Below are 23804 nucleotides of genomic sequence, written 5' to 3'. Positions count from 1 at the left end.
TGGAAAGTTTCCTTCCTCCCGACCCTTGCTCTGCCAGGCTCTGATTTAGGTGTCTTTCTATCAAGGACCACCATCACAGGATATCGAAACCATCTGTTTATGTGTCTGCCTCTCCCCTGACAGAAGGGAAGACCCTCGAGGGCAGGGGCGGTGTCCTGTTCATGTTCACCTTTGTATTGCCTGCGACTCCTCCTAGCCCCATGGACAGGCACACACCTGACTCCATACAGTTTTGCTGAATTAATGGATGAGCGAATGACATGTGAAGAAGCCCTGGATGATGGCAAGTTGCCGGGGAAAGACAGACACTGAGGGGGGCTTTTGGAAAGACATGACACGGAAGACCAAAAAAAAGGAGGAGGGAAGAAATTTCTCTTTTCCAAATGAAATTTCTTGGACAAGTCTATAGATATAATGCCACAACGCCAGGATTTGCAGTGAGCTCGTGGTGAGGTATACAGTGGACCAAGTGATTTGGGGGCTGTCCCATCTCGTAAATTCAAGGCTTGGGGTAGGGGTGAGAATATGACCGTATTGGAGGAACCTGGCCAGCTGCCAGCTCTTTGCCAAGGCAGGAAACATGGCCAGTCCAGCCATAGATGGAGGAAGCTGGCTCCGCAGGAGCAATTTCTGAGAGCCGAGGCCCAGGGGGAGTCCCATTCTGAGACCGGGCAGCAGGAAGAGGCATCCATCTTATTAGGGACTCAGCAGTAGGGCAAATGTCAACAGGAAGAGAAAGGGTTCTCAGGCTGGGGTTCTTGAAGGAGGCAGTTCTTTCTCTCCTTGGCCAAACCAGGGTTTAGGAATCATCACTGGCCTCTGAGAGGACATAAAAGTAAGGTTAAGAAGATCGCCGCAGGGATCGGTGCAGGGAGGGGGAGTGTTGAGGCCAGAGAGGAGAGGCAGCCTGGGCAGAGGGAGAGGGCCTGGCAGCCTCACATAGACCCTGCTTTCTCCCCTTCTTCCTGTGGCTGACTCCTTTCCTCTCTTCTTTCTAGCCACTCTGGCCCCATGCAGCTCCTTGAATAGTTCAAGAATACCACCACCAGGACCTTATACTTGCTGTCCCTTCTTGCCCAGATGTCCACATGGCCACCTCTGGCACTTCCTGCATCTGTACAAAGGCCCCCACCCAGTGAGGCCACCCTAGAACACCCTGCATCACTGTAACCCCCTCCCCAGCACTTCTCATTCCGATTGCTCTGCAGTATTTTTCCTCTATAGCACATATCACAATCCAACATACGTGTTTGTTTTTTACCTGCTTCTGCCCTGGAGAAGGGAAGCTTTGTGAATGGAAGGATTCTTTGTTCGCTACTATATCCCTCAACAAATAGTTACTAAATAAATGAAGCAATCAGCAGCTTTCCATGGGACCTCCCACTGATAGTCTGAATCTGAGATCCTGGCTCTTCCTTTATTGGATGTGATCTTGGAAAAGTCACAGAACCTCTGGAGGCCTCCCCCCCCCCCTTTTTTTTTTTTACCTGGAAAAGAGGGTGTTAGACTCAGTGGCCTCTTAAGGTCCCTTATGACTCTACAAATGCAGGGGAACCCACCTAAGGGGATGGGATGAGGTAAAGGCCCTGATGTCCATGCTTCTCTCATAGAACATCACTGCCATTAAAGCTCTGGATGGCGCTTCTGCTCCTAAACTAGGGTTGGGCAGGGGCAGTTCCATCAGCCCTGAGGCTGGAAGCTGAGAACTGGCCAGAAGGCTGAGGTCAAGGATGGATGACTAAGAACAAGCCTCAGATCCAGAGAGAGGGACAGACGGGAGGAACTGGGGCTGCTGTGTTTTATTTAAATCCCTGATAAGGATCAGGAAGCAGGCAACAGCCCAATGACACATTAATTAACTTTGCAGATGATACTGCATCAGGAAGGTGTTACATCCACCCATCTAAGTGAGAGAGACAAGAGGACCTGGGATGGGGTCAGGAGCCAGCCAGGAAATGGCAACAATGAACAGCAGCTGCGGCCGGGAGTGGACAGGACTTGTGTCCTCTGGGCGGATTGGGGTGGGGTCGAGAGGATCCATTTTCAGAATACAGATGTCCAGTGGAGGGCTGGAGTTGGAGGCGGGTGGTGAAGACACGTAGGTTCCCTTGACTGTATTTGAATTTGGGTACAGACCCTTGGTGGAGACAGAGCCTTCTTTCTTGCATCTGTGTTTGGAGGATGGGGAAAGGGGACAGGGTAAGGGACAAGGAAGATAAGTAACATTTGTAGAGCACCCACAATGAACCAGGCATCATACACATTGCCTCATTTGACTCTATAACAGCAAAGCTAAGACAGTAGGAAACTGAGGTTTAGAGAGACTAAGAAACTTGTCAAAGGTCGCACTGTAAGCAAGTGGCAGAGTTGAGATTCAGATCTAAGATGAGGTGGAGATTCCAAAGCGGGCTCAGGGCCCCAAGGGAAAAGCCAAGTAGCTGCTGGGTTATCACAGCACCTCTCAATTCTCAGGATGGAGACCTGAGTAAGGAACAAGTGCCTCAAAGGAGACTTTCCTTAGTGCTCTTGGGTCACACAGGCACTGGAAGTTTTCTGCTTTCCTGCCTAGATGGCCTGACCTTCCTAAGCAGTGAGGAGAAGGGAACAAGGAGAAATGGAAGAACTTTAGGTACCTAGACAACCTGGAGGGGCAAAACACTGAGGAGCAGAAAGTGCTAGAACTCTTGCAGTGTGTGCTTGAGAAGAAGCCAATGTGCCTGGAGGCCCAGTTCTGTTCTGGTCACTAACCTCTCTTTGGTGGAGATAGGGACCTGATGTATCTGGGTGGGCAGCTACCCCAGAGAATACAGGTCCACAGACAAGGGTAACTTTCCCTGAGGAGGGTTGGGGTGTCCCCAGCCTCAGTCGTGTCAAACAAGTCTTTTCCTCCAGGGAGTTGAAGAATGGGAGTGTTCCTAAGACTGTAAGTAGGAACTCAGTGGGTAACTCAAATAGGAACTCTATTCAGCTGTTTACTGCATCAGAAAAGGCAGTCTGTTTCTCGTTAGGTCATGATGCCGCTGTGAAAGGCCCAAGGTAAAGATGGCTGCGGGCCCTGGGCAGGCCTCACAGGGAGAGCCAGCCTGAAGGATTAGTGATCACGCTCCATGCAAAATGAGCGGGGCCCAGAGAACATCATTGGGGGAAATGATAGGATGGGACACTTGTAGAGTCTTAGAGGCCCTCCTGAAGGAGGAGACTGTAGGCAGAGGGTGGGCTGACTGAGGTCCATGAGAGGCATTCTGAGGCCCAGAGAGTGACTTCCTTTGTCCTTTGTTCAGGACCTTGAGAGTAGAGGAGGATATCGGTAAACCAGGGAAGCCCCATGTCTTGGTCCTACGAGAATGTTCTAGAAGCTTTCCTGGAGACAAGTCCAAGAAGCAGGATAGGCAACATTAAAGAAACCATATGGTGGCCAAACTCCCACCCAACTTAGAAGTGAGAACGTTTTGTTCAGTAGCCAGCACCGTCTAGAACCTCGTATTCTCTAATTCTTCTTGGTCGTGGCTTTGGGCCATGTTCTGTTTGCATTAGTTCCTTAGTAAGATTGCCCAGAAACCTTTCTTCTAGCCATCTGCATGTTTTCTGGAAGGGTAGAAATAATGTTTTCACACCCAGGTCAGTGGGCAGACGAGCACTGTGCCCCCGGTGGCCAGCAGAGGTGGTGGCAGGTGGCGGTGTCCCAATTCCAGGAGCCAGACGAAGTAGCCATGTTGAGGATGGGGAATGAGGATCCTAGGCAAGCGAGTCAGGGTCTGGTCCCTTCCTGCCTTGGCATGGACATGTCAGAGACTTTAGTGCAAGTTGGGGAAAGCCTCATCACACTGCCCCCAAACCTGGCCCACCTCTGTTCTTTCAGAGGCTGTGAAAATGATCAATTGTTGAAAATATGAGAGATGGGGTAGGAAGGAACCTTCAAGCAAAATGAATGGTGAAGTTTCAAAAGCTGGGATGTTGGGAGAAGCTGACAAGACCAGACATGTTTCTGGCCTCTGTGGATGACTGATGGAGCAGTGACTGTTCGTAGCATCATTCCAGGGTCTGGTGTGGCCAAGGGGCTCTGAGATTCACTTGGCTCTTTCCTCTTCCTCTGGAGACCTCATTCCTCTCTGTGCACAAAGAATGGGTTTTCTAAAAAAGGACCACTTAGGATAGATTTAGGATTATGACCTATTTTGAAAACCTCATGGCACCTTTTAGAAAGTCATTTTCTCCCGATCATTAAGATTTTGCCAGTATGACTCCCAGTCTTTGGGACACACAGAGGCCTCCTACTTTCCCTCTGCTTATTATCCCACGACACCAAGGGAGCCAATCAAGGCCAGGAAAGGGCAGCTCACAACCCCCTCACCTATGGCAGGCAAATTCTGGATTAGTAAAAGGGATTAGTAGCGACTGGCCATAAGCTACCACTTTGCTATTGTCAGAATCCACCTTGCTTTCCTTTTGATATACTTGAGAACAATACATAGACACACACTTATACACACTCATCACTACTGTCACCACCATTTAAAAACATACTCCATTCTTTGCCCTCACTTGTCACAAAGTATCTCATTTGTACCCAACCCTCTTTCGCTGAGTAAAATTTTGCAGAGTCATTGCCTTCAGTAAGCTGCTCCAGAGGTGTGTGTGTGTGTGTGTGTGTGTGTGTGTGTGTGTGGAGAGAGAGAGAGAGAGATCTTTCCATTTCACCCCTCAACACCTTACAGGTTGCTTCAGACGGAGCTGTGCCTCTACCTCTTCTACACTTTTATGCTTGATTTTGCTCCAGGCAAAGCTTGCATTGATCCTTTCTCATGATAGCTCCATCCAAGCCAAGGCTTTCCCTCTGCCATCTCCCTACTTCATCCCTAAAGTTGAGGGTTGAGTTTCCTCTCCCCATATTTACAAAACCCAGGCAGGTTGGGTTGCTGGTATGATGCTATCTGGGACAGTCTTATCTAGCTATAAAGTATGAATCAGAGATTACACCACACAGGGCTGGTGCCAGCCAGGCGGGCTGCCATATTGTCCAGTAACCCAGTGGTTGAACCAGGTTGGGTTGAGTAATATGCACCAATGGGAAGTGAGTTTATTAATCATGCAGCATAGTACACTGTTGACGAAAGTGTAACTCTGAAGGCCTGATGTGATTGGAGAAGGTGCAGGTGGGGCTGGATGCTAACTATGAAGACACCCAGTGACGCTATCTTCCTCTGATAATATGCACTTGAAAAACACATAGAAATCTGGAAAGGAAATGTCTAGTTTAGCATAGAGGTGGATTATATGCTCAATCATTAGGACTTTTCAGCCATCTTGGATGCCCTTTGTTAACAAAGGATACCTCCTTGGGGCTGTAGTTGTTTGGAATTCTGAAAGTTTCATGAGGTGAGAGAAGGGAATTCAAGATGGCAGCCAGTGACCTGGAATTGTGTGGGTGAGAAAAGTTAAGATTCCATACTGCATTCTCTTTATTGATCTCTCACTTCAAAAACATTCTTTTCTAAGGCCACAGCCTACCACCTCCACCCTGGTCTGCCCTCAACTTCTTGGTAACTACAGCCAAACAGAAATACCACCCACATTTTTCAGTGTGATGGGCCTGACTGGGGCGGCAAGAGAAGTTCCTGTCACTGTATGGTTTCTTCAGGCATGGAGACACTGTCCCCCAGTTGCAATGTGGTGCTACATTTACATAGCCCAGTATCAGACACCAAGCCCCTAAGCTTCAATGAGGCAGATGATATGCGAAATACATGACACAGAAGCCCAAGTGAGTGAGTGTTTTAGAGGGCAGGTAGGAAGAAAGGGAGAAGATAGGACTGATCCATCCAAAGACTGTTCTAGAACAAGTCTCAGGAGGGTAGAAGTTTCTAAAACCTAATGGGAAATAAGGTGAGGGAGCAGGATGGAGACGGGGACACATGAAGAAAGTGGAGGGTATGTATCTCTTTCAGAGAACGAGAGAAAGCTCTAGGGCTGGCAAATAAACTCAGTTATGAAAGGGGAAGGTTCTGGGCAAGAAAGCTCATAGAGTAAGGGAAGTATCACTTTTATGGGAGATAGAAGTTGTATGATGCAAGGGGTTAATGCTATATAAAATATTCCATGTATGTTCTCCAAATCCCAAATATTCTTTCTTCTCTCAGAAGCATCGGATCCCTGGGTAGTTCATAAGAGCAGCTTTTTCAGCCAAGACCATCTTTCTCAGGCAGCTACAAACAGTGAGGCCTTGAGAGTCCTGTCCAAGTGGGATTGAAGTTGTATAATTTTTAAATCTGATTTTCCCCAATTATCTGACCACAGCAGAGCCTCCAATCTCTCTGGTTATCTTGCCAACCTTGAAGAACCCCTGTCAAGTCTCCACCTGTTTTTCAGGCTTCAAAACCTTTAGCAAGAGCACTACTCAGTGTGGCTGTAGTGACTCTATAGGGTCCTGTTCTGGTGCCCCTGTTACCTCGAGAGAGATAGTTCATAAGCCAGAAGATCCCCTCCCTTCCACCCTCAATACCCATTAGAAATCAGGAAGAAAGGTTCTAGAAGTTTCCAGTCACTAGTCCTGATTCCCATGAGTTTATCTGATCTGCCTAATCTCTCTGGCGGTGTGAGACTCCCAGAAGGGTGGAGGAGAATCCTATCCTCCTAGAACCACAGTAAACACTCGACACTGGACTTGAAACACCGGAGCGCGCAAAATTCTGACCAGCTTCTAACATTGCCAAATTCCTTGTTTTACATTGAATTTACAGAGCAATCACAGCAAAACCAGGCATAGGAAGCTACCGAGCCAACCATCAGCCAAAAACAAAACGAGACAAAAAACAGGCCAAACCAAAACTTTATACTATGAAAACAAGAAATAAAATAAGGAGATTTATAGGCCGGCTGATTGTCAGCAAACACAATATATTTACTGTATTAGCATTTGCTCACAGTGCAAATGGTACAACATTACACCATTTCAATATTTCGGTTTTTAAAAATGCTGTTTTCATTAACTATATTATATTGGCATAACAATGTGACAAAGGAGCAAATGAAATATTGGTGAAGAATTTCACCTTTTCACAATATCAAGCATATTTTGTTAACCTTAGTATAAGGTACTATAAATCCAAGAAATAAAAACATCCACAAAATATATTACATCTGGTTTGTCTTTTTCTAAGTACTCAACTTTATACAAAAGTCTTTCAAAAAATATCATTCCCCATAGGTTTTCCTGTTTAAAACCTGATTTTTTTTCTCTCAGTTCACATAAGTTAGAGTGCATTTTCTTTTGTTGTTTTTTAAAACATGCAGACATATAAAAAATCTGGATAGCACAACCTTTTGGCAACAAAGTTATTTTTCTCTTAGTTTAAGCTTAAATGTCTGAGAACAGTTTTATTAAAACAAAGGAAAACTCAGATGATCATGCAGTGGCATGCATAAACCAGAAGGAGCAAGGAAAAAATATTAAAGGATATTTGATTCCTCCTTCCAGCTTTGAAGTGACCAAAAATTTTGTTTTTAATAATCATCACATTATAAAAAGTATTCAGCAAAATACTGTCTCTGCAAAGAAAGATTTTACCCTTCAGCTGAAAAAATATGGGCCCTCCTGGCAAACTTCGTCCTCTTCTCTCTCCTTCTACAAAAAGTCCAAGTACCTGGAAATTCACAAGCCCCCTGCTCTTTGATTTTTTTTTTTTTGTCCCTTTCACTAGACTCCTTTTAGTATTATTTATCCACCACCAAAGAAAACAAAAACCAAAAAAACAAAAACAAACCCCAAAAACAAACAAAACAAAACAAAACAAAACAAAAACCCGGTGCTTTTTTTTTTCTTAAAAAAAAAAAAAAAAGTGGGAAACGCATAAAGTGACTTTAAAAACAGACATTCTGTAAACTCCAGACCTTTGTTCCTTCTCTCTGGGCAGCTCAGTGACCACACGCTAAGAGGGAACAGTACATTCAGTCAAGACTGTGCTGGAAGCTGTGTCAGAGAGCAACCTTCCCTACTACTCCAAAAGAGTCACCCCTGTGTGGGGGGAAGTGCTGGGGAGGAGGGGGTGCCTGAGAAGAGGTGAGGTAGGGCGGGGAGTAGGTGAGACCAGGGTATGGAAAAGATATGCCTCATTCAGCAATATGGATTAATGCAAAAATACCCATATCTTTGAGGAAAATTTGGACAGAGATGAGTGCATGTGTGTATATGTGGGTATACATACATACATATATATGTGCATGTATACATACACACACCTATGTAGATACAATCTCATCAGTTACATTTTTCATAAAAAATAAATCATTTAAAGCTCATATACCTACAAATTCTCTTTATGCCGGTGCACTGCACTGGATAGCCAAGTACCTTAGAGATTTTATTGTGTGTATGTATGTTGTATATATGTATATATGTATATATGTGTGTATATACACCTACATACATACACACACACCCCAGTACATAGATCTGAATTCTACCTGTTGTGTTGGGGATGGCAAAGGATGAAACATGAGCCTGCTTTCCCATCACTGGGGGGGGGGGGGGGGGGCGGGAGGAGAAATGGGTATGAGCGAGAGAAAACAAAAAGATGGTAAAAGGTGGCTGGTTGAGGCCTGCCTTTCCGGAAGAAGATTTTGAAAGAGATGGGAGAAGGCTTAGAGGGAAGGGAGTGGAGCGGGAGAAAGGGCAGAGGGCAAACTCAGGAACGTAGAGTTTAAAAAGTGGGGTTGAGGAAATCTGTTGGTTAAAAGGCAGGCTTAGTGATGGCCGCTCCTTCTCCCCGCAGATCAAACTGCCCTGAGGCCTAAGAGGGAAGCGCTCGGAAAAGGAGGGGTGCTGAGAGGCCAAACCCTAAACGGCGGTAGCAGCACCGCGGCGGCGGCATCCGAGGCATTTCTGTAAGAAACATTATTTCCGAGCAGATGGAAGACCGTCTCATCCGGCCACGTGCAGGCCCCCAACCTGGGACATTCCCCCAGCGGCCTGGGGACCCGATGTGGGGAAGAGTTTGGGGTGGACACAGCCCAGCTCAGCTCAAGAGTCACACACACACACACACACACACACACACACACACACACGTGTGTGCGCGCGCGCGCACACACACACGCACACACAGAACACTCACGCGAGCACGCACACTCGCGCGCATCCCCGCACGCAGGCGCGCGTGCGTGCGGCGGGCAGCAAGCTCTGCGCTTTGGTGCGCTCCTTACCCCCTCCCCCTCTCGGGTCTTCGAGGGGGAACCGAGGGAGACGTGGGGGGAACCGTGAGGTGCTTGGGTCGGGCGAGGCTTGGACGGGCCCCGCCTTCAGTCCCCCGCAGGTCCTTGGCGCAGCCCAGCGGCCCCAGGATCAAGACGATCCGAACTGAACAAAGCGGGCTAGACGCCACCTTTCCGCCCCCACGCCTTGGTTGGGGGGGGGGGGCAGCGAAGGGAGGGCGCCTCCTGCCCTGGCCCCCGACCGTTGGCCGGTGTGAAAGGGTGGAAACGGGGGACATCGAAGGGGAACAAGGGACCTTACGTCCATGGAGAGGCCAGGGCGCGGCCCCTGCGCCTCCGTGGCTAGCTTTCCCGCTGCTTTCAGGCGAGCAGCTGGGAGACACTGGAGGGGAAAAGTGGGGATCTGGGGGCCGAAGCCTCAGGCGCAGGTGGTGACCACAGGGGCCAGGGACACGGGGGGCGCCGAGGACGCAGAGGGCGCACCCCCCTTCTCCGCCTTCTTCTCCTTTTGCTTGAGGTGGATCTTGGCGTGGCGCTTGCGCTCGTCGCTGCGCGCAAACTTGCGCCCGCAGAACTCGCAGGCAAAGGGCTTCTCGCCCGTATGCGTGCGGATGTGAGTGGTAAGGTGGTCGCTGCGACTGAAGCTCCTCATGCAAATCCGGCATTGGAAGGGCTTGTGGCCCGTGTGGATGCGCAGGTGCCGGGTCAGCTCGTCCGAGCGGCTGAAACGGCGGTCGCAGCCCTCCGCCGGGCACGCGTGGGGCCGCTCGTGGAGCGGGGTCTTGCTGGGTCGGTTGGGATACTTGCGGGGCCGGATGGGCTTGAGCGTGAGCGGCGGCTGGGGCAGGCTGCCAAAGCCCGGGTGTATCTGCTTGTCTTTGAATGCCTTGATGGTCTCCAGAGGGGTAATAGGGGGCGGATTGACCCGGATGGGGTCCATGCCCTGGAAGGGCTTGTGCTCCGGAATGGAGCCCATGTCGTTGGGATGGTGGTATAGGTTGTAGTCAGGAATCATGGGGAAGAGGTTGCTGTCCAAGGCCGGCTTGGCCGATTGGTAATCCTGGGGGGAATAGGCGAGCCCAGGGTTGCCCTGGGGGTCGTGGAAAGACACAGGCTCCGAGTAGAGATCACTGCAGTTAGAATAGGGGGGCAGCGCCGGATACATGGCCTCCACGTCGCCCTGCGGTGGCTGCACCATGCTGGCCGTGGAGGTCTGCGTGCTGAGTGCCCCTGAGGCCGGGGGCACTCCCAAGATGCCGGCGCTCATGAGGCTAATGATGTTGTCCTGACACCAGTTGGAAGGGGAGTCGAAGGCGAACTTTCCCAAGTAGGTCACGGTCTTGTTGCCGGGGGCTGGCTGGAAGGAGCCCGAATAAGAGAGTTCCGGGTTGGGCTTCTCGTTGGTCAGACCGATGTCCATCACATTCTCTGCGGAGAGCGGGGAAGAGAGGGGAGGGGTGAGTGAAGCCGAGACGGCTCCCGGACCGGGGCGCCCGGGTCCTTGCTCAGGTGTGGAGGGTGCGGCCGGGTGGAGTGAACAGCGCATGGGGTAGGAGGACAGCTGCGCCCCGGCGCAAAGCGGGCGGTGCCGCGCTCCCGGGCGCAACCTGGATACAGCAAAATACTACGGATCGGGGTGTGGAGTGGCTGCCGCACACACACCGCACACGCCGCGCACACACTCACGTACCACACGCACACACGCGCGCGCGCGAGAAGCATTGTTGTTGTTTCCGAGGTGGGGCGGGCAGGTAGCTGCAGCTACAGGTAGTTTCAGACCCGGAGCGCGCTGGGCTCTCGCTCTCTAGCGCACACAACTCGGCCTCTTCCCCTAGCCCTGTCCGCGCCGGGACGCCGCGCCTTTCCTGCCCCGACGAAGCCCCCAGTGCGCACCGCGCCCGGGTCGCTGACCCGGAGCGCTCCGACGCTTTGTCCTCGGCGCGTAGAGGGGTTCTGCCCGCAAAGGGAGCTCTCCCGCAGCCTTCCAGGGCCCCGGCCTTCTCCAGGCCCGAAGGAGCTTTCGGCTCTTGCTGGGGGGGAGAAAGCCCAGCCTCAGCTAGTGAGGGTGGAGGGCGGCGGAAAACCGGCCCGTGCCTCTATGGCGGGAGTGGCCACTCTTCCCAAGCTCTACGGCCAAGGGATCGCCCCCCGTGACGGCCCCCGCGCGGGTGGACCCCCTCCCTCTCCCCGCCGTCCCCACACCCCCACGGCGTTGCTGAACGCCCCGGAAAGGCAGCGTCGCAGTACCTCTCCCACCGCGGGGACTCCACGCCGCACATGGCTCCATCCCGGGTGGGAGGCTGAGGGAGTAAGGAGGGGGGGGGGAGCGCGGGTGAAAGGGACGCTGGGCTCCTCCCGGGAAAGGGGGCGATAGCACCACGCCTTGCGCGCAGCCTGGCGATCGCGCCCCTTAAGTGGAGAACCCCAGAGCCGCTCGCACCTACCTCCCTCTGGTCGGCGGCTGCCCCCACCCGGGAGAACCGAAGCCTCTATCGTGGCGTCGCCAACCGAGCCTTCCCGATCGGGGAGGGCGGGAGGAGTGGGTGGGAAAAGCAACTCGCCCCCTGGAAAATTCCGAGCGCGCCCCCCATCTCTCCATCCATCCATCCATCCATCCACCATCCATCCATCCACCCATCCATCCATCGATAGCTCGTTCCCTCCTCCTCTTCTCTCTCCCTCTTCTTCCTCGCTGCCTCGCCGCCGCCTCCCCGCCGCCCTTACCTGTAGCCATCTGATTGTAATGGGCTACCGAGTCGCTGCTGCCAGAGAAGAGGTTGAGCGCGCTGGGGATCTCCTCGGGGTACAGATTGTCAGGCAGTTGGTTTAGCAAACTGCTCATGGTCACCGGCAGCTTCTCGGCGAGTTTGCCGGTCATAGCACTCCCGAGCTGCCGCCGCCGCCACCGCCGCCACCGCCGCCGCTCGCTCCTAACGCAGCTTCCAGGCAAGCGGCATCGGAGAGGCGATCCGTGGTGCAGGGGAAAAGCATGCGAGAGGGAAAGTTCGGGGGGAGGGGGAGGGAAGAGGGGAAGGGGTGGGCCAGGGGAGGGGATCTTCTCTTTTTGGGGTGGGTGGGAGAGAGGGCAAAGGGGGGTAATCCTCTTGGGTGCCTCAGCTGGTGCCTTAAAGAGGCTGGGGGGGGGGGCGTGTGCGGGGGGTGGGGGTGGGCCTGGGCTGGGGGAATCTCGGCCCGAGGGGTTGGAAGCGGCCTCAGTATTGATCTCACAAACAGATGCGCGCCGGCGGCCCCCCCGCCCCCCGATCCGCCACCGCCACCGCCGCCACTGCCGCCGCCGCCGCCTCTGCCGCTGCTGCTGCCGCTGCTACCACCACCACCAGCCCCGCCGCTTCCTAGCAAGCTCACTGCTGCCCAAAAGCTCCCAGCCAGGGAACTCCACCAGCCTATTTATCTGAGCCCCGGGAAAGCTCCGTGACGTAGCTGCCCATATATGGACAGACAAAGCCCAGCCGAAGGGGCGCGACGTCACAATGGAAGCTCCTCACAATGGAACATTAGAAAGCAGGAAGCGGGCCGCAGCCAACGTGCGGCGCCCGCAACGCTCGCGGATCTTAAAAAAAATGAGAGAAAGAGAGAAATAGAAGAGAAGAAAGAAGGAAAATTCGAGAGGAGAGAGGAAGGAGGGAAGCAACTGCACGCAAAGCGTAAAGCGCGCAGCGCAGGGTGGAAAAAGCAATAGCCGCCAGTGTGTTTATTTTAGGTGCGCTCTAGGAGAGCGCGCTGGTACCGCGCGGGGCGGTGGGATGGAGTTGTTTGCAAGTGGCCCCCAACACCCCAAGCAGGGAGAAGGGGAGTTGGAAACACCGGGCGAGGTCCCTTTGCAACCTGGGAACTTCTGGGGAACCCGGAAGGTGTGCGCTTCGACCCGGCTCCCGCCGCATTAGAGTCTCGTATCTAGGACCCTGCCCGAGACTGAGAGAGCGTCCCTTTGAGGAGGATTCCAGCGTGTCAGGGATCGCTGATCCAGCATCCCGATCACTTCCGAGCTGCCCTCACTCTGATTCTCCGCCCACACCCCGCGGCTCCCCGGGCCCCTGACCCTGCGCTGACTCCTAGCTGAGCGCGGTGGCCGCGAGCTTCGTAGCTGCAGAGCGGCTGCGCGGGAGGCGAGAAACCCGCACTTTTGGGGTCGAGGATGTGCGGTTTGGGTGGTGGAGAAGTAGGAATGGAGTTGAGGGAACAGGAAACACGTGCACCAAACCCCTGATAATTCTCTAACGGTTCAAAACACCCCCTTTGGCCACGGGATGGCAGGAGGGCCCAGCAGGCCCAGGCACAGTCCCTGTCTATTGCTGCCTGCGAAGGGCCCGCCACTGAGTTGCAGCAGGAGCCTGCCGAACCCACAGTCTCTGAACCACCTCCTCTAGTCTCTCTCTACCCTCCCCCTCGCCTTCCACAGGGCTGTCCCCTTTGCTGCCTGCCGGCGCCCCGCAGTCAAGGGCCTCCAGTTTGCCGACCGGAACGCTGTCACCTCCCGGAGCGGCAGCAGATTCCGGGGGCGGCTGCTACGTTCCCCAAAGGCCTGCTCCGGCCGGGCCGCGGGAGAGCGGGAGGAGAGAAAGGGAGCGTGGGGGAGCGACCCCGAATCACACCGGCACCGGCTTGCCGTGGGAGGATTCCCTCCTCGGTGGCCGTGTGGGCGCGGTGAATCCCGTGTCCCCCCCGCCCCCCCCCCCCCCCCACTGGGGAGTCGGGGTTGGGGGAACGTGCATTTCTCAGGGGGAGTGGGAGTGCTGACAAGGAGGAAGAGAGGATCCCCGGGCCTCACTCCGTGGGAGGGCCACGCGGGCCGGGGACGTGTGGGAGGAACTCCCGAGCTGCACATTGCGGTGGGGGTGGATGACAACCTCGCTCCCCTCCCCTCCGCTCGGCGGAGAACTGGGGGTGGGAGGGCCCGGCCTCCCCCGGATCTTCTCCGGTTCTTAGGAAAGGAGGGATTCCCGCCGCCCGCGAGCCCCCTCACCCCGCCCCTGCCGCCGCTCCCGCCTGGCTCCCCACACCTATACAGGGGAGGCACTGAGCCCCCGGGCTCTCCTCCGCCTGCGCGGCGCTGGGAGGGAGAGCGCTCTGCAGCGGTCCCCGGCTCCGGCCGGAATCAGGGCATGCAGCGCCTCCCGCCCCCGGCTCCCTCCCTAGGGGGGCGAGCGGCCGGCCCGGGGGCGTGGGCGGCAGTGTGAGCCCGGCTGGGCGCGGGAGGGGCCCGGGCGGCTGCAGGGAGGGTCGCGGGGCGGCGGGCCAAGCCGGGAAGAGCCATACAAGGAGCGGATCCGGTGACGCGCCGGCCGCGCCCCTTCTCCTCGATTTGGCTGCTGATTCCGGTCCCCGGATTTGCATATTTTGGCATCCAGTGGAAAAGGAAAGAGGAACGGAACCCGCAGCCTTTAAAGGAACCACACAGACTCTAGCGTCACCTAGGGAGGCGGTCTGGGGGGCGTGAAAAATTAGCCAGCGGCTCGGGCCTCTGGCCTTAGAGCCTGGCAGTAAGCGAGAGGCCGGGAGCCGCGGTGACTAGCGAGTAACGCCCGCACCTGGCCTTTTCTGTGGCGCTTTGTGCTAAGCGTGCACCGGGAGGTGGCAGGGGTCTCTGCGGGTTCCTGCCCAGGGCCAGGAGACGCCACCAGGTCCGCGGCCTTGGGCGTGCGGCAGGCCCCAGTATTGACTGCAGTGCCCTTGTTTCCCCGCGCGAGGCACAGCTCAGCCTGCGGGGGTGGCGGGAAGGAAGCCGGAGACCTACAGGCTGTCAGGCTCGACTCCGGAGGACCCTGCCTTGATGCACCTCCTCGCCATCTGTTGAGACCTCTCCCCAGGCGAGGGGAGTAAGGAGCTGGAAACCCTAGTCCTGTTCGATGGGGGCCCACGTTAGGAAAGGCAGAGTCAGTGGGAGAATTTGGGATCCTTGAAAGCTTCCAGGACCCCAGAGGCTGTGGAGGAGTGTTGCCACTCCAGAGATGGCCCTCAAACACTTTTAGGGTAGCTGGACTTGTTGCACCCGAGTAGCAGAGCTCGTCGGCCGGCTGCACCCCCTGCTTACCTGTTGGTGAGGTTGGATAGGGGTCTTTGGGCACAGATTGCCTCTCCCCTCCTTCTTACTAGTTCCTTTTTATTTTTTTATTTAAACATTTTTAAAAATGTTTATTCATTTTTGATAGAGAGAGACGGAGTACAGCTAACAGGGGAGGGGCAGCAAGAGAGGGAGACACAGAATCTGAAGCAAGATCCCGGCTCTGGGCTGTCAGCACACAGCCGGATTCGGGGCTCCAACCCACCAACCAGGAGATAACCACCTTAGCTGAAGTCTGACGCTTAACGGACTGCGCCACCCAGGCGCCCAATCCTTCTTCCTAGTTCTTGATAAAGAATGGGAGCCGTCAGTTCAATTAAATAAGTATTCATTAAAACTTCAGTGTGACCTTGGGCAAATTTCTGAATTTCTTTCTTAGCCTCAGTTTGGTTGTTTGTAAATTGGAATAGTACCTATCCCTTAGGAAGCATTAAGCTAGGTAATCCTCATAGAGTCTTTATGCTAGACCCCTTGCAAGCATTCCATAAACGGCAATATTGTTGAACTATATTCTCCCCCGACTCTACCGTGTGACAGAAAAATGCTTTCCCCTCTTATGAGTGAGCATAAGGATATAGGATATGGATATGATATAGGGAGTAAAAAGGGCCGGGTATCCCATAGCTGTGTGATCATATACAAGAAGTATTAAAGTTTATTATTTGGGGGGGAAAAGAAAGTCCTGTTTGTGCGCCAGGTACCCGCTGGGCACTCTGCCAATTTAGAGATGCTTGAAAAAAAGGTCCTCACTCTGCAGGAGTGACATAAGGCAGGGTGTAACGAAGTCACTCATCTGCACTTTAACACTCTGGAGCATCCTTCTAGACTTTCTTGGAGGGTGGCTCTGGCTCCTGGGGTGGGGTGGCGGACTCTTGCATCCCTCCTTTGCCATGGAAGGAGCCACACGGGGGAAAGACTCTCTCTGCCAGCATAGGTCCTCACTGCCTGGCTCCTGTTCAGGTTGTAGCCCCTCTAGGTGCCCCCTGTTACCCTGGATGATGGTGGCAGACAGAGGCCAGGGTTCTGTGGCAGGAGGGGACAACCCTGGGTATGAAGTGGGTGTGGGGTGTTTCGAATGGCTGCTTATAGACTAATGGAATGGCCTTCTCCCTTCTGGTTGCCAAGGCTTGAGTTTAGTACAGAAGGAAAGTTTTCTTCCTTCCCTCCCCCCTCTTCTTTCCTCTCTCCCTCCTAAACAGGGGCTGAGGGTGATTGTCTCAGTTTTACTGGCAGGCTCAGGTGAGATTGCCAAGGGCCTAATTACCTGAACTCCAAGCCCTGGACTTGTCGGGGAGCGAGTAGGCACTGGTTCAGGGCGTCCTCAGCCTGGAGATGGTGAAAGGCAGGCCCGGCCCCTCTGCAGTGGGGCCAAGGCCGCCCCTTGGTTGCTTTCTCCCACAGAACCCAGCTAGCCTCACCGGCTACATTTGTGGGGGCTGCTACTGCTTGTGGGGGCGACAGGTGTGTTTGTCTTGGCGGAAGGATAAAGGAAGGAGTAGATGTGGCCCTGGAAATTCACCCCTGGAAAAGGCCAGGTTGTTGCTCTGTCTTGCTCCTTAATTCCGCAGTCACTTCTGAACTTTATTTAGGTCCCCTTTCACTAAAGATATCCAGTCCTTTTCTCCTGTCTTACAAGACCCCCGCCCCCACCCCAGCTAATCCAATCTGGGGTGCTAGCAATTATTGTACTGCTCTTCTCAGGAGCCATTTGCATTTTAAAAGAAAATGGTCAGAGAGGGTAACAAATAACCCAGAGGAATGAAGCCCAGTGCTTAGCCTGATGCCTGGAAAATGGTAGGTGTGCATTAATGCTGGTGGAATGAGGTCTGACTGTGGACTACCAGGCCCTTGTCACTACAAGGAATGGGAGGTTTGGGCTACAGAGAGTGTCTGCGGTTCCTCACATCATTCCAGGCACCTATGTCTAAGGGCCCATCCTGGTGGGATTGCTCTGGAATGACAGTTGTCTCAAAGGTATTCAGTTGCTTTCCATTTTGGGGTGCCCCACAGGATGTTCACAGGGGAGGGGTCATGGGTGGAATCTCCCTGGCCAGCCCTCCCTGGCATTCTAGAGGTCATTGCCATTTGTCTGATAATGGCAGTCAGCTGAGGCTAGGTGGGCTTTGCCTAGAAGCTTTTGGAGGGGAAATATTATTGACAGCCATGAAGACTTTTGAGGGTGGTGGTCCTCCCGAAGCCACAGAAGATGGGACCATGGGAGCCCTGTGGACATACTTCATTGTCTTTATTCTAGTGGGTGCCTGGGTGGCTCAGTCGGTTAAGCATTGTCTTTATTCTATACAACAACCCAGTGAAAAGGCTTTTAGGGCTGCCCCCTTAACATTTTGCTTTTAAAGAAAAAATGAAAGATGAACGCATTGGAAACAGTCTGAATTGTTAATTGGAGGATACTGGGCCAGGAAGTGGCTGAGCTGACATTTGAACTCAGGGCTTTGTGACTCCAAGCAACTGCTCTTCATTCCAGCCTTTGTCCCCATCGTGGCTGTCAGAGGAAGAAATGAGATGGCAGAGGTGGGTAACAGGATGGATGTATATACAGTCTATGGAGAAGGTGAAGGGGAGAAGAAAGATCAACTGGAATGGTGCCTCCCAGAACCAGCTTCGACACAGCATGGGGTAGGGGAGGAGCCCCGGCTTCAGGGAGAGTCGGGGGGGGGGGGGGGGGGGGGGGGGGGGGGGGGGGGGGGGGCTACAGCACTCAGGGAGATTGGGGCGGGTGGGCAGTGTTTCCGCGGGGCTCTCGGTAGGTGGAATGGCCACTGTGCCACTCTGAGCTCAGGTCCCGTAACCCTAGGTTGTCTCAGAGACCACAGGGGCCTCTCTGCGTCAACCATGCGCTTCCATTTTAAACACCTGCTTGTGTCTCAATTCAAAGTAACTTATTATAGTCATGTTGACTCAGGGTGGTTTTTGATCAAGCTTCCAGCAATTTTGGGGCGAGTCTGGTGACCAAAAGGGAGAAAGTCTTGCCACAAAGTAACATTTGCTGGGAAGGGGCCCAAGTGGTCCTGGAGACCCATCTTTAGGCACAGGTCCAAGGTTGTGAGTAACTGCCACAGGGGTCAAGAGGATGAGACTTTAGGGCCAGGCCGGGGCAGGGAGGGAAGGAAGGTCTTGGGTAGAAGGCAAGATTTGAAAAAAACCTACTACATGGGTAAGTGGAAAGTACAAGCCCTGGCCTGGGATCAGGACTCTGAGTTCTGCCATGGATGATCTATGTGACTTTAGACCAGGTCCTCTTATTCCTGGGCTTCTGGTAGGAACTGGACCAGACAACTCACCTCTAAGTTCTTCCCAGCCCCGTTAACCCTGAGTTTCAGATTCCATTGTAGAAAGGGTTGGGAGGGGCTGGGTTAGCATTCCTAACCAAGTCTGGGGCTCTGTAATGCTTGGTCTGGGATCCTTGCAGAGAAGGAGGTGTAGGTCAGGGGATGAGGCCTTGTAATGGGAACTTTGCTGTGGTAGCTTAGGGGCTCATGGAAGGTAAGTGGAGTCATGTGCTCAGAGAGCCTGTCTCTGCCCCTGGGGGCCACTGTGGGACAGCCCCCTTCTCAGGTGGGAGGGATGGTGTCTTAGCAGAAAGGACTCTTGGGGGATGGGACTTTTTGGAAAGAGGAACTTTGTCATCTGAAATGAACCAGAAAATGTGTGACTGCGAGGGGATGGGGGGTGTGTGGGGGGGGAGGCAGTTGGGGGGGGCAAAGAGAGAGTGAGAGAGAAAAGGAGAGAGATGAGAATAGGTTCTCCCCCCACAGACCCCCACACAAGCAGCTTCTTGTTGGATTGCAGATTCACCCGTGGGCCAGGTGCTGGATCCAAGAGGCTGGCAGGTTCCTCTCCTCCCAGCCCTGTAAGGAAAACCTTTGGGAAACCAGAGAGCTGTGGTCTTTAGATCTTTGCCTCTTACCAGCTCCCTGTCTCAGGACCCTCCTCAGCCTCAGACGAGTGGGTCTTTTGCCTCATCCATCAAGGTGAGGAGTTGGGGATAGGCTCTTGGGTTCTTCTTTGCTGTTCCATGCAGCCAAAAATCTGGGATCCGGGGAAAAGCAGTTAATGACGTTTGGGCCCTGAGTTTGAGCTCCTCAGTTGTATTGGCATCCTCTTTCACCAAGATGGCTTAGGCAGGGCTTCCTGACCTTTGTCATGCCTTAGCTGTCCTAGAAAATGAAACCCTTTTTTATAGCCACTGGGGTAAAGGACTGATGCTGCCCCATCGGTCTCTGTCCTGTCACCCTGGGGGATGGGGGAACAATACCTGCCAGCTGGGGCCCATTGGAAGTCTGCCCATCAGCTTGGCTGATGGCATGAGCTTCCCTGGCAGGGATTAGGGCAGATGGACAAAAGATAAAGGCCATGATATTTCTCTCTCAGATACTGCAGAATTATTTGGGATGTTTAGAATTATTTGCCCCAAGATTACCCAGAAAGTTACTGGAAGACAAGAGATGGCATCCAAGTTCCCAGAGGGCAGAGACTGAACTCAGTCGTCTTTGGGCCTGCCCAGTGGGGGCCCCTGTAAGAACTTGTTGATCCAGTTCAAGGGCCCACCTTGGTGATTCTGAAACATGGTCTATTGGAGGAGTGGTCTGATCCACTTGACCCTTCCCACCTGGTCCTTTCATTTCTACTGCCCCAGCGCCCCCTGCACAGTGGGCGACCCCTTGTCCACCACAATTCCATTTTGTCAGGAGTGCTTCTAGGCCTGGGACTTAGCTCTCTTGCTTCAGTGAGGCAAACATCTAGGGAGCACTTCCTGGGCACTGTTTGTGGAGGGAATCAGACTTGAGACTGAGCTCCTGCTGTCAGTGAGCAGGCAGCTTATAGTGAATGAGGAGTGAGGCTCTGTGGAAGTGAGCGTGCCCAAGCAATCTTGCTAAGCGTCCCAAAGGAGGCACAGGCAGGGGGTTCAGAGGGGCAAGGACCACCTTGGGCGTATAGAAGGGACTTGTCCAGGAAGAGGGGAAGGCCCGACTGGGAGGGGGGCTTAATTAAGGCCCTGAGGAGGGGCTGAGACCCATAGTGAGGAGGGGAGCAGACAGGAGGGGAGAGTAGGGGAGGGGGATTCTGTGCCAAGGGCTGTGATTTCTCCCTCCCTCATTTTCCTATCAACTTAATATTTTTCATCTCTGACACTAGAAGCCATTAGCATTGTCCTTCCAGGACTTCTGTCTCTCAGAGTGCCTAGCCCCGGCCTGATTATGGCGTGTTGTGCAGATGGATGAGGAACCGCAGAGGGAGAGAAGGGAGACAGTACTGAGCCTGGATATGCTAGATCCCATCAGATGTTTGGCACCTTCTAGAATGTAAGGTCCAGAAAAGCAAGGGCTTGGGTCTGTGACCGTCACTGCTCTATCCCTAGCTGGAATCTGGCTTATAGCAGTGCTCCATACATATTTGTGGGAGAATGAATGTGCCAGACACTCTTTCAGGTCCCGTTCCTGATTCTATGAGCAGAGATAGGAAAGGGGGATAACTCCAGGTGTGAAATCCAGGAGAAAGAAGGAGCCTAGGGAGTCCAAGGCAACATGGGTCCCAGGTTGGGGGCGGGGTAGGATTAATCATACATAAACTCAAGTGGTAATAGCCCCGTTAATTGAGTGGTAATGATCCTTGGCATTTTTCATCTTCAAAGTCAGGAACAAACTGTAATTAATACTCCAGCCACCCGGGGGCAGGGTGGGGGGTGGTGTGGAGCATCTTGAGCTGAGGCTACTCAGCCCGGGGAAACTGAGGCATTGGTGTTGAAACTGGTTAGGAGAGTGGATACAAAGCCCAGCAGAGCCCAGAATCTTCAGGGGTGCCTTGAACACATCGCAGGGTGGCCCCCTCCCAAACCCAGGCAGCTGGGGAGCCCGGATCATGAACGAGGAGGGGGTGCTGGAGACCCGGGAGGGGCAGGGAAAGGAGTTTCCGCCATGGGCCTGGCCAGAGGAATCAGATGTGGTGGTGGCTTGGCCCACGAGAGCCGGCCCAGGCCCAGGATGAGCCCAGGGTCGGCCCTGGAGTGGTGGGTGGAGCCGGGAAGGGGACCCGGGAGTCCCTGGCGCCCAATGGCAGGCCGGCTTACGGCACACTCAGCGTGAGTCACCAGCGGCTCCGAAATGCCTCCCGGTTTCCTCATCACAGTCTGGCTGCACCGAGCCCGGAGGGAGTTTTTCATTAAGGTGATTACCCTGCCGTCATTAAAGGCTGGTAAATAGCACCCAGGGACCGAGGGCGCGCGCGGCTGCCTCTGAACTGCGGCCCGGGTTCACAGGCACCCCTGGCGGAGAGCGGCGCCGCTGGGCCTCCTTGCCACCGGTTGGAATCCTCCGTATCCAGGGGCCAGGAGCCCGTGGCCTCGGAGTTCCCCAGAAGCAATCCCGTCGCTACGCTACCCTACCTCTCACACCGCGTTGCGTTTTCTCCTAGACTGTGATGTCCTCGAGGGACAGACAGTTCAGCGCCCGCTTACTCAGGAAAGCCTCCCCTGTGACACCCCCTCCCGGTGATAACCAAACTCCACTTCTAGGTTGCCACAATCTTGTATATCTTCTTACATTTATTTGTGTCATCCTGCGATGAGCGTCCCCTCCCACCTTCCAAACGTTCCAGAAAGGCAGGCACCCACTACTGATTGTGCGTTGTTTACCTAATGTGCCCCCCCTCCCAGCCCCCTCTACTGCCACTTATCCTGCTACAGGTGTAGCAGGCCTCTGTGCTTCTGAATTAACAAGTCCCTGTGAGGCAACAAACTGATGACTCTGCCCCTCTGTCCGATTGCTGTCCACATTTGACAGGGATCTGTTGTGCACCTACTATGTGTCAGGAATTGGGAAGTCCTTGCTATGGGGAGACTCGAGGCCTAGTGAGTGTTTAGGGTGGGGATGGGCGATAGCAAAAATATAGGAGGTGGTGGTAGGTGATATGAGAAAAAATAAGGAGAAAGGGAGAGCGTGAGGAGGAGTACATGTTGAGATCCTGTTTTATGTAGTAATTCTCCCCATCCTTGCATTTTGGAGCTAGCTTCAGTGCCACTGATAATAAAGTCAGAAATTAGAACATGTGGGTCTGTGCTGTAGTCTGGCTACTTTATTGTGTGCCCTCTGAAAAATTCTGAATAAGTACAATCTTTGCTTTAAAAATTACATCAAAGTCCGCTAAAGAAGGTCAGGTCTCTGAAGGCAAAGTCACTTGGTCCCTTGCCCCCAGCATCAGTCCCTCTTCCCTGGGTCAGCTTTCCTGCCTGCCACCAGGTGGCCAGAGATAAAATTCTGACAGTTCCAGAGGACGCAGTAGTTTTCAGCAGCTTCTGGGGAAGAAATGGCAGTGGGCCAAGGGTGACTGTGGCTGTGGGTACCCCAGCCCCGAATCTCAGAGCTGCACTCCCCTCTTGTACAAACCGTCTCTCAGATTGGTGGGAGAGCTTCTTCTAGACCCCAAACGAAAGAAAAAGTCGCCGCAATGGAAACTCGAACTAACCCTCCCTTCTTGCCCCACTTCCCTCCCGCGCGGTCACACTTCCGGCAGCCACCACAGGGTATTTTGGGTTCGAAAACAAAGCGTCAGATCTATTTGAGCAACTTTTTTTTTTTTTTTTTTTTCCATTGGAGTAGAAGCCCAGGGACCTGTGGCCACCCTGGGCTCGGCCACTTCCCCAGGGAACTGACGCGTTTCCCCTTCTCTGCTGAGGACCAATTTAGTAATTCAGACTGGCCACTTTTAGCTTCTCCTTTCCTTGGCCTGGCAGCAGGCGAGGTAGGGCCACTGGGAGGATGGGTGTGTGTCTGGGTGCCTTCCTTGTGGACTTCAGGGGAAGGCCTGGTTTCCCTCCTCTGCCAGAACCTCCCCCTTACCCTTCTCCAATCCCCCCACCCCTCACAAACGTGTGTGCACACACGCGCGCGCACACACACACACGCACAACGTCCACAGCCACTGCCCCAAATCCATTTGTCTGGTCCTAAGTCTACTCCAAAGGGTGCTATGTCCGTGTCACTGGTGGGCTGGTGTGTATATAGGTTGTGAACAATGTGGGTGTGCACATATGGAGACTGCATGTACATGCGAATCCTATGTTCACAACTGCCCGGGCTGAACAACATGTACACACAGCTTGTATGATGTCTAGAAAGAGCTTGGCAGAGTTGAAACCCTGGAGTGTCTAGCGGGTGCATACACCATGTGATTTTGCGTGGGCTGGTATATTTACAGTATGTGTGTGCAGGATGCGGATAGTAGAGGTGTGTGTAAGCGTGCGCACGCACGTTTGTATATGTATGGGTGGGCTGGCCTGGTTCTTGGGGTGGAGGGGGAGGAAGACAGGAGAGCTTTGGACAATGGTGACCCGCGTCCTTGTGGGCAAATGCACACAAGGTCCATCAGTGGACCAGGGTTTGAGGCCAGGGTAGTGAACTGCAGATGTGAGTGTGTACCTGGGGGACACTGGCTAGGGGCCGGCCAGTTTTCTGTCTCCCCCGGTGCCTTTACGCTTTACTTCAGGACCCTCACAGCC

The 23804-nt window shown here is 53.7% G+C and overlaps 1 protein-coding gene across 5 annotated transcripts; it reads right to left on the bottom strand.

The window, feature by feature from the left end:
• Positions 1-369: 369 nt before the first annotated feature.
• EGR3 (early growth response 3) lies at positions 370-12227 on the bottom strand. Of its 5 annotated transcripts, none has more exons than XM_042934572.1 (5): positions 11932-12227; positions 9199-10635; positions 2634-4109; positions 1927-2168; positions 370-819 (listed from the first exon to the last, which is right to left on the bottom strand). In XM_042934572.1, exons 1-2 carry the CDS (start codon positions 12083-12085, stop codon positions 9626-9628), a joined length of 1164 nt encoding a protein of 387 aa, XP_042790506.1. In that variant the 5' UTR covers positions 12086-12227; the 3' UTR covers positions 370-819; positions 1927-2168; positions 2634-4109; positions 9199-9625. The 5 variants fall into 5 exon arrangements, with proteins under 5 accessions (XP_042790506.1, XP_042790508.1, XP_042790509.1 ...); XM_042934574.1 differs by having other exon boundaries at positions 2749-4109; XM_042934575.1 differs by lacking the exon at positions 2634-4109 and having other exon boundaries at positions 9111-10635.
• Between the last annotated feature and the right edge of the window lie 11577 nt (positions 12228-23804).

The sequence above is a fragment of the Panthera leo genome, chromosome B1 (assembly GCF_018350215.1).
Source record: "Panthera leo isolate Ple1 chromosome B1, P.leo_Ple1_pat1.1, whole genome shotgun sequence".
NCBI lineage: Eukaryota > Metazoa > Chordata > Mammalia > Carnivora > Felidae > Panthera > Panthera leo.
Note: the sequence above shows the minus strand (reverse complement) of the source record. Positions and strands in the feature narration are given on the sequence as shown.

Bases quoted from the DNA above. Each gene is read 5' to 3' on its own strand.
- EGR3 (XM_042934575.1), bottom strand. From the start codon at position 12,085: ATGACCGGCAAACTCGCCGAGAAGCTGCCGGTGACCATGAGCAGTTTG. The intron at 10,636-11,931 runs GTAAGGGCGGCG...CGCTCTCCGCAG, and splicing joins TTACAATCAGATGGCTACAG to AGAATGTGATGGACATCGGT.